The sequence below is a fragment of the Lissotriton vulgaris genome, unplaced genomic scaffold, assembly GCF_964263255.1.
Source record: "Lissotriton vulgaris unplaced genomic scaffold, aLisVul1.2 SCAFFOLD_686, whole genome shotgun sequence".
In the NCBI taxonomy this organism is placed as follows: domain Eukaryota; kingdom Metazoa; phylum Chordata; class Amphibia; order Caudata; family Salamandridae; genus Lissotriton; species Lissotriton vulgaris.
Window position 1 is genome coordinate 167585 of NW_028249207.1, and position 10819 is coordinate 178403.

Below are 10819 nucleotides of genomic sequence, written 5' to 3' on the forward strand. Positions count from 1 at the left end.
ATAAAAAACTGCAAAAAGCACAAATTTCAAATGTTATCGACCTTTGGAGGATGAACATCTATTCGACCATACCACCTAATTCCCCTTCACCCACCCAGCTCTAGAGTCAATGAAAATCGGTTCCTACTCCTTAAAATTTATTACAGCAGGATAGCTTTTTCATCGGGAGGGGAGGCAAAATCATGTAACCAATACAATGGGCTCACAGTGCATTATGTAATACAGTTGTTACAATAAGCGCTACCTCGCGGGCATCTTCTGACTCGGGTTTAGTGAGAACTTTCGGTGACAAAGGGCCCTTGACGCCGCCTCGCTGTGGGCAAAAAGGAGGTTTTCTATCAGTGTACCACAGTTCCGGTAAACTTCTGCAGACAGGCCTATATGTATTTAATACTAAAACATACACAACCAAGCTATGAACAACGGGGGTCACACACTGGAATGCGGTCATATGGCCAAGATCACACAACCTGTCAACTGTAGGCAGACCATGATGGGTGAATGCAAATGTGGTGCGGGGGCCTTTATCTGTACACCTTGTCTGGGTCTGGGTATGTGTGTTTATCGGCATGCGCGCCTGTGTGAGCATTAGTGTGCTTACCCCTGTGTGCCTTTTGTGTAGATTCATGTGTGTATGTCTTTTGTAGTTTGGTGTCTATACATATGTGCGTGGTTTGGAGTTTATGGACGCTGTGAGTTTGTCTTGATGCATGTGGTTCGGCGTGTGTGGCTGGTGTGTGAGTTTTAGCGGTCCAGTGTGTGTGGGTGTATGTAAGGACTAGTGTATAGTTGTTGTGCTTTGGAGAGTTTGATGTGTGTTGTGGTTCAGCGTGACTAGGGAGTGCTATGGAGTGCAGAGTGACTGCAGAGTGCTAGGGAGTGTAGAGTGACTGTGGAGTGCAGAGTGACTAGGGAGTGCTAGGGAGTTCAGAGTGCTAGGGAGTGCCGAGTGACTGGGGAGTGCTAGGGAGTGCAGAGTGCTAGGGAGTGCTAGGGAGTGCAGAGTGACTAGGGAGTGCTAGGGACTGCAGAGTGACTGCAGAGTGACTGCAAAGTGCTAGGGTGTGCTAGGGAGTGCAGAGTGACTGCAGAGTGCTAGGGAATGCAGAGGGAGTGCTAGGGAGTGCAGAGTGACTAGGGAGTGCTAGAGAGTGCAGAGTGACTGCAGAGTGCTAGGGAGTGCAGAGTGACTAGGGAGTGCTAGGGAGTGCAGAGTGGCTAGGGAGTGCTATTGAGTGCAGAGTGACTAGGGAGTGCAGAGTGACTAGGGAGTGCTAGGGAGTGCAGAGTGAGTAGGGAGTGCTAGTGAGTGCAGAGTGACTAGGGAGTGCTAGTGAGTGCAGAGTGACTAGTGAGTGCTAGGGAGTGGAGAGTGACTAGGGAGTGCTAGGGAGTGGAGAGTGACTGCAGAGTGCTAGGGAGTGCAGAGTGACTGCAGAGTGCTAAGGAGTGCTAGGGACTGCAGAGTGACTGCTAGGGAGTGCTAGGGAGTGCAGAGTGACTGCAGAATGCTAGGGAGTGCTAGGGAGTTCAGAGTGACTGCAGAATGCTAGGGAGTGCTAGGGAGTGCAGAGTGACTAGGGAGTGCAGAGTGCAAGGGAGTGCAGAGTGCAAGGGAGTGCAGAGTGCTAGGGAGTGCGAGGGAGTGCAGAGTGACTAGGGAGTGCAGAGTGACTAGGGAGTGCAGAGTGCTAGGGAGTGCAGAGTGACTAGGGAGGGCTAGGGAGTGCTAGGGAGTGCAGAGTGACTAGAGAGTGCTAGGGAGTGCTACGGAGTGCAGAGTGACTAGGGAGTGCTAGGGACTGTTGAGTGACTGCAGAGATTAAGCTAATGGCAATGTAAATGACAATGCCATTTATTTATCTGTTTTCAAAACCAACACATAAATACAAATTTTGTCATTTACAATGCCAAAAGCTCTAACTTTTCCAAAGGCGAAACCATTGCATTGTAAATGCTTGTTATGCTTACAGTCTGCATATTTAAGCTTCTTTCTCAGACACACTTTCTTTTCTACTGGAATTGGGATGCAAGGTCCAACTAGTACAAAATTCCATGCTTCAATCATCAATGTGCAGTTCTTACTGACGTACACCATTGGTATCAACCCATTGTGACCTACATAGGTTCTGAGTTTATTGGGCCCCTGTATTTGCAGAGAGATTTGTTCTACAGTGATTGGCAAGTGTCTTCCATCTTCAGAAGGGCCTGCCAGCTGTGAACAGATTCTATCTTACAGCCCTAGTGGTGGCAGTGGTGGAGGTGTGGAGTAATTGAAGTAAATGTAGTCCCTCTTAAATGCAGTAACATGATTTTGACACTTCTTCTGTGGGGAATCACAGATTCTCAGTTATGAAAGCTATGCAAGACTCACTTCTTTCGGCTCTCCCTGTGCCTGCATGTTTTAAATTATACAATTGTTCATAGATGTCACTCGAGCATGACTCTTGCCCACCCAAAGCTCCCAGGCACAATGTTCCAGGTCCAGTTTTTAGGTTTGAAGGATGATCCTTTTTGACAATTGCATTAGTGATGCTATTTATGCAACACACAATTGTGATATTGCGTGCATCAGACCTGATGTATAGAAGGTGACCATATACAGAAGTGCATAAAATTGTATTTGTATTATTATACAACATGTCACATGTGTAACTGCTATCTTGACTCAATGATTCTGTGGTGTTTTCTTCAGCTCAACTTCTTCCTAATTTCACACCTCTCCCATTCAAATAGGCCATGGCTCCCTAGTCCTCACTGCATAGTCACCACTGATTCAAACAGCCAGTCACTCCCATCCTAGCCCAACCCAAAACAGACACCCCCCTCCTAAAACAAAGGCTTGGATCACAAATCCGGCAAAGAAAACTTGGTGTGTAAGTTCTATGTTTGCACTATATTAGTCAAGGTAACCTTTCACACAGAGTGAATTGTGCCTCAAATTTGGCTCAGCCTGCACAGAACTGCGGTGCCACATTAAGGGCAGTAAAAAGCAATAACAATTCCTAGACTATACCAAATATCGTAGTACACATAATCGCATTATTTCAGACTAAAGCAAACTCAACCACCCTGCCGCACAGACCATTATCATTGTAACCAAAATAACCCCAACAGTTGACAACACTCCACTGAAGGTGATTCACCCCACACCTCACCATTGCAATGTTCGAATACAAAGCTCCTGCCACCAGCAAAACCTATCAAACAATCCATACAAAAGCAGCACAGTCACCATGTAGTTAAAAAAGTGTGACACCTTTCAATACCACCTCGCCCTTACTTCCAAACCCAATTTCCACCCCCATCCAGTAGGCCAAGGACATGTGAATACAACATACAGCTTCCTCCTAAACCGTCTCATATCCATCTATATAGGACACCACTCCCAACACCTTTTCACATCATTCTACATCTGCAACACTACTCTGGCATTTCACACTGCAGCGTTACACAGTACATTTAAACAACAAGTGAGGCACATAGCAAGGTTTATGTATGATGAGGAACATGGCCCTTAGGGGAGAAGGAGGGATTTGTGGGTGCACTTACTCCATCCATAGGGTTTGGGGGTCAAATGGCAGGCCATGTTTACCCAATGAAACATTTTGAAAACAGATTAGCAAATGTTGTGCTTCAAGCATGCTAGGTCTAGCAAATTGAATAACACTGTAGAAATCATTGTATGGGAGTAGACTCCTCTCAACTGAAATCCAAATGAGACCTTTTACACCGTGATGAAGCAGTAACTTTGGTGAAAACTGGATGTGGCTTGAAGAAAGAAAGACTTTAAATATTATCTCAAGAATTATGCTGTCATATTCCAAGCATATGTATCTCTTAATTGGAGAAACCGAGACTGATCTGTACCATGCCCTCTTTCAGAAGGATCTTAAATCGGATCACTTCAAGCCCATCTGGACTCCTAGCAATTAATTTCATCTTTTCTAAATAGTGTAAAATATCTTTAGATACTTAATTTTTTTTAATGCTTTTTACTTTGTTACAGTGGTTGATGCCTCCAGGCTTCATAATTTTTAGATGCATATATAAATAATAAAATTAACTTACTAGACTATTTGGTGCTTCCCTCCTCTCACCATCCCATCCCCATCTCCTACGAACTTTTTGAGAATGAGAGTCAAATGGTTGGTCAAGCAACAGAGTTTAAATTGAATAAAGTTAAAGTATGACATTTTGTGGATAAAACCCCAAGAACATTTAGGTAAAATAAGTAGCAGATTGTCTTTTAAAGCACACTGGATAATTACCTTAGATAAACCCTAAATTGACCGTGCAAGGATCTTTTTGGGAGATCTGAAGCCGGAAGAACTCTTCCCAAAGTATTTTTAGGGGAAAATGAGTAGCAAATGGTATGCTTCGAGGAATATGTTTTACCAGGGCCACACCGTAAATTAAAATCAGTTCTGAGTAGATGTTAAATGGTTAAGGGCTCTCCACAAGAAACATCTGGAAAACATGAAGCCTAAAGCTGCGTTTCACTACACATTTAAATGTAATGGCTAAATAACTGTTTATATAGCAACCTGTTCTAAAGGGGAACTGATGACATTTTCCATCACTGCCACAGCACTTACGAGAACGATTTTATACTTCTAGTTTTTCATGCAAGTGCCTGTGAGAAGCATGCGCACCCAATAAAAAACACAACTCCAAAGCATAATTATTTTATTTGTGCCAAAGGAGAAACTATGCCTATCTGAAAAGCTGCCAACTGTATTGAAAAAAGAACGCACATTTTAAACACTGTACCAGGGCACAGGACTCGTAGCTGTTCCTTTAGAAGATAATAGCCCACAGACATTTCCACACCAAAAATTAAAATACCATTGTCATTTATGCAACTAAGCAGTCGAGTGCTATCATCATATGCCAGGGCACATCTAAAGTAGGTTATGTGTTGGTGAAATATTTAAAGGTTCTGTTAATAATCAGATGTATGTCAACCTAACATGAATGTTAATCAAGTATGTCAGAAGTATGCCAGCCTTGGTCACTAATGCTCAAATATTGTCGAGGTGCTTAAAGTAAAAGGCTCCGTATGTTGTGGAAGTTAGGGGGCATGGATTAGTGCTCCGAGGCCATGTGTGGTGCTCAGAGTTTCTGGGCAGGTGCAGATTATATATTACCATCGCGTTACTGATCGTACAGGCTTGACTCAGTAGAATTACTTCTTAGGATTTGTTTACTGCCAGGATGCCTAAGCATGTCAACCAGATTGAGATAATGCCCTACCTGCCTGTAGTGCACACATTGCCTTGTCTTTAGTTAGATTCCCCACTATATGTAAAACGTATGTTGTCGTGTAGGTTTCATTTCTACTTTGACATTGCATTTTAAAGCGTAATTTCCATGTAGGTTTCCGCAGGCTGTGAGTATTAAGTTTCCCAACATATAAAAAACTTTTGAGATTGCAGTTTTTACTACGACCCTAGTCTGTAAAACACTTCTGTTATAGTTCTACTCCTTCTTAATCTTTTCCTCATCCTTCTCTACCCATCACCCTCACCACTTTCTCCGACCGTAACAGGTGCCCACTTGTGCCTGAATTTGGGATTTAATGGACAGAGCACTGTCAATTTTAATTCCCAGATTGTTTTACCGAGCTCTGAAGTGTGTTCAGGGGGACATCCTGGGCCCACCTCGATCTTCAGACTTCTGAAGGTGAATTACGAAAGAAAACAATCTCCAATTTGTCTGGGTTACATTTAAGTGGGCTTATGGCCAGCCAGTTGAACATCTTAGAGAGGCATGTTTTGATGATTTCACCTTCAAAATCAGCCCCTTTATCGCAAGTGAAGAGCAGCTGAGTGTCGTACGCATATATCACATCACTTGTTTGGCTCCACATGATGCAGCAAGAGGAGTCAGATGAGCATTGAATAGCTTGGGGCTCAATGCTGAACCCTGAGGGATGTCCACCTTCAGGTTCTGTATAAGGGATGCAAAAGGGGAAATACTTACTACTTGGCTTCTGTTGTCCAGGAAGGAAGTCAGCCACTTTAGGGTCAGGCCACCAATTTCGATATTCTGTAGCATATCCAATTGTCAATCATGAGGGATGGTGTTGAAAGCCGCCGAAAGATTTAACATAAAAAGACGGCCTTGCCCCCACAATCCAACTTATCTTTAAAGTAATCCGTCACCTCTAGTAAGGCTGTTTCTGTGCTACAGGTTGCTCTGAAACTCGATTGACTGGGGTACCGCAGATTGTTACTTTCAAGGTAACCTGAGATAAGTGAATTAACATGTTTTTCCAGCACTTTTGAGAAAGCAGGGAGAGGAGAAATAGGTCTGTAATTGGCCTGACTTTGTGGTCGGCCAACAGCTTCTTAAGTAGAGGAAGGATGTTAGCATGTTTCCATATAAGAGGCATTATTCCAGATGCTAGAGATGCATTTAAAACTTTGTTAGGCACTGGATTAATAGCCTGAGACACTTTGGCCAGAAGCTGGGACGGCAAGGGTCAGCGGGAGAGCCCGACTTCAGACATTTAATGGCAGATAGGGGCTCTTCCATGAGGGGTCTCGGAGTGTAGTTCCCATAGTTAACAACGTAAAGAAACTATCAGCCAATACAAAAATATTGTCTGGCACCCATGCGGTATCTCATGGACTGGTGCTGCCACTGCCTGACGTGGTGTACCGTGTGAGAAGTCTCTGAAGCCCTCACCCTATAGGCTACAACTGCTGCAGATGAGCACCCATATACACCCGGACGAAAGACCCTACTCTTCTGCACTTTGCTTGAAGGATACAACTGTTGATGATGAGGACCTGTCTGCACTCAACCCAGAGTCCGCAACAGTTGAAGATGAATGACCATCTACACCTGGCCTGGAAGCTGCAACTGACTAAGATGAGTACCTGTCGAGCAGGGCCACAGTGACCAAGTGAAAAGTGAGACCACCGCCCATCTACCCACATCACCACAGTCTTTGCCAAATATATGACTTTACAGATCTCACCACCCAGCGCTGTCCGAAATGCATCTCGATTTAGCTGCCGGAACCATGTCTCTATTGAGCAGTTAACGCTGGGCCTGAACCTGGAAAACTTCTTAATCCTGCAAAGTTGAACCAGCTGTCACGGTGCTTACTATGCCTAATGCAAAATATTGGCTTAATGAACTATCGAACTGAAGTACAAACTATCTAGAGAGAGAGCATCTAGTGATCTGTACATGTGCCTAATCAATGCTCGTTCCAGTACCTTTGCATAAGTTACCATAAACATTGGGGAACTTCCTAGAGTGGGGAGAGTGCACTGCAGTGGTTGTGGCGTGCACTAGAACTCTAGGTGAGGTCACTGTCCAGTAACTGTAGCTCCACTGAGATGTGTAGCATTTTGTTCCGCAAACATTGGGGAACTTCCTAGAGTGGGGAGAGTGCACTGCAGTGGTTGTGGCGTGCACTAGAACTCTAGGTGAGGTCACTGTCCAGTAACTGTAGCTCCACTGAAATGTGTAGCATTTTGTTCCGCTGGGAGATGTATGTACTTTTATTTTAACTAAAAGAGAAGCACTGGGCTGGACAATGTTTATTTTTTCTGTTGATTGACTGTTCAGTTCAGAGTTCTTATCGCCTATGTTGTGTTCCTTTTGAATGCTTACACTCACTTCCCCAATTGTCCATTCCAAAACGAATGTACTTGGCCCAGTTTGGAGAACCATAGTAAGAATGACCTGAGAACACCAGAGACAAACTACCCCAATCCCCAAGATGGGAAACCTATAGCTCCGTCTACAATGTGCTACTTACTGGTAAAAATGCATGCACTACTTACTGATAAAAATGTAACTAATTTCTCTAAGACAAAGTTATCAAAATGAGTAATACATTCAATTCAGGGTAATGATCAGAAAAATATAATCTTGTAGAAATATGTTTTGAAATGATAAATTAATACATGTTAATTTTTTGGCTTTCAGGAAAGCAATTTTTGATGCTCAAGAAGAAGATCACAATTATGATCCATTGCCTGAAGAGCGTCCTGGAGGTTTCGCCTGGGGTGAGGGTCAACAGCTTGGAGGATAGCACAGTGCCGACTCTCAAACTAAACCAGGAGGGACTAAATGGAATATGCCCTGTTGGGTTCACAAGCCCTTTTTTGCAGGATTTGTGAGAGCTTTACATCTGTCATTCCAGAAAGCACTTTATGGAAACTGTTCACTTACTGAACCAAGAAAACATTTCCAGCAGGCCAACAGTGCCTCTTCTGTGAGCTTATTCTCCTGGAGCCAAAAACTGGACGTCAAAAACTTGATTTACTTTCAAGTCCTGTAAACAAGATCACAAGCGCTTCTTTACTGTCTTCAGGTTTTTGGTGTGTGTATGTTTTTAAGTCCTTTGGTAGAGGACATAATGTACGTTTGGATTTCTTTAGAAAAGAAACAAAAATAAAACATTTTCCATCTTAGTTGTTGAAACAATGATAATTTAGGGGAACCGACTCATTATGGTGTTTTTTCTAAATTTTTGTAAGCATCTGCACAGGCATTACCGGTTCGTCTTTTTAAAATGTTATGCACAATGGTAGATCTGAGTCCTAGTCTGTGTGTTCGCAGCAGGTCCCCTGCTAAACATTCAATGTATTAAAAGAATATCTCGGCAAAGAAAACCATGTGACCAGCATTGTTTAAAGAAAAAAAATCGAGCTTCAACTTCAAGATGATCTGGATGTGGAGCTTTCACAAAGGCGTAATTTCATCTTAAAGTAGAACTAATCTCAATCTTGGGTTGCATTTCAAGGTGCGCTTTGTGTGTGTTGGCTCATATTGGAAAAGGGGCGCAAGATGATACATTTAAACCTCTAAGGCATTCCATTACTTCCATTTGAATCAAGAGAATATGATTTGTAGGATTGTTCCTGCACGATTTGGTAAATTATACCTCTGGAACAATTCTTAATGATGAATGTAACACGGGACCTTGTAGTTGGTTTAAGTTCAGCTGTAATGATTATCTTTGTTTACCGCCTAGTTCTAAGGGATATCCTATTTGGAGGCCTCAGTTGCGGTGGAACGGAAATCTATGTACAACTCTTGTGATCAGTTTTGTCAGACCCAATATACCTCTGTATTCATGTCCATAAATGCTCCAGAGGAAACAAGAACAGATATCCTCAACCATACTTTAGAATCTTCTCAAACAATGTTTGTCCTTGGTGGGCTGTGGATCAAGTAGCAACATTTATTAGATACGTAACCAAAATCTTTTAGGATTCAAGGAATTTGTGACTGAATTTGGAACGCTATCGGCTCTGCAAGTCTGTACATTATTCTAACAACAATAAATGCTCATTTGTAAAGTTGTTTTAAACTTGGTGGTTGAACCAAGGGCCACTAGAAATGGGGTTGGATTTGGATTATAACAGCACATTCTGCAATTTTATTGATTTCTATAATTTTGGCAAAGCAAAAAGGTGAACCTCATTGTGTATATTAATTGACGAATCATGTTTCATTGCATATATCTGAAATGGGAGGATCTGACAGGTAAATTGGAAGAATCTTTGGTTAGGTAACCTGTACTTTTTAGAGGTTACTGTGCAACCGCGTTCTATTTGACTTTGCATCTAATTCCATTTATGAATCTCGTACATCTGATCTCGGACAGGGATGTGCTTTAGGGTTCGAGATGTTTGAAAGGAACTGGTAAAAAAGGTAGAATTATAATTTTCTTTCAGTTTTTATAGTCCTTGCTTATTGCCTCAGCAACTCTTTGGAGTTAATAGCTCGGGTAATGTAATTCAGTAAATGGTTTTGGAGACTAAGCCATCCATCATCTTGATTTCTGAGCTTGTTGTTCAGTTCATGTCACCCTTGTGAACAAACGTGACATAGTTATATAATGGCCTCTCCCGGCTAACTTCACCCTGTTTGTGCTGCCTGTATCCAAAAACCTGGCTTGATTGTGAAGCCGTTGATGCATGTAGACTACTGCTTGAAGCAGAGTGCACCTTCTTTGACTTTACAGTTTAAGTGGTTTACAAGAAATAGTTTTGTGGGTGTAATTTGTAGTGAATTGTTGCTTCTTTTAGAGCAAGGGGCTGTTTTAAAGCATAGTGTTTGCATTTCTGAAAAAGCTTACTAAATTATTTTTTTTTACATTTTATTTATTGAGTTTCCAAACTTACATGAATGTGAAAGCCTATTTCAATGCAGCGTTTAAATGCACAGCAAGCTTACTAAAATGTGACAATTAAGTTATTAATAACACTACATTATGACTGTGAGAAAGTTATATTCCACATGTTAGATAATTACTTTTTAGACATAGTGTGAGCTGTGCATGATTAGTCGTTCACTTTGGGACAAGAAAAAGAGGAATTGGTGATTCCTTCTGAGGTAACGTTTTCACAGGTATAAGTAACAAAGAATGCATCCACCTATTGGTCTTATGTCTATTTTACTTATTTAATGTTCGATCAGTGTATATTGTGTTATTGTGTGGTGAATGAATGGCCGCTTAGATGCCAGCTTAAAAGCAGTTAGGGTTGGGGACCTTCAGGCAGCAAACGTGTAACTGACTAGGTGGAACTCTATCTGCATATCGGAGGCCATTTTGACAAATTTGCTCAATGCCATTCAGTTTTGGTGAAATTGTAATTGCTTTCTAAAAGCCATGTGGATTTGAAAGTGTCAAATGGATGCCTGCTGTAAGGTTCTGAAGGAGTCAGACTATTGGCTTAAAACACGACCATGCAAACACATGTATTACTGAGGCACAATCGTGCTTCTGTCCGGAATTTTGCCACAATGATAGCACAGTGTATAGGAAATCTGATGTATTAGTATG

The 10819-nt window shown here is 42.2% G+C and overlaps 1 protein-coding gene across 1 annotated transcript in view; it reads left to right on the top strand.

Annotated features, from left to right (window-relative positions):
- Positions 1-8438, top strand: part of DERL2 (derlin 2) — a 54640-nt gene extending 46202 nt beyond the window's left edge. The window contains exon 7 of the mRNA XM_086950278.1: positions 7951-8438. Coding sequence (XP_086806404.1) covers positions 7951-8056 — 106 coding nt within the window. The 3' untranslated portion in view covers positions 8057-8438. The remainder of the gene's footprint in view (positions 1-7950) is intronic.
- Positions 8439-10819: the final 2381 nt, after the last annotated feature.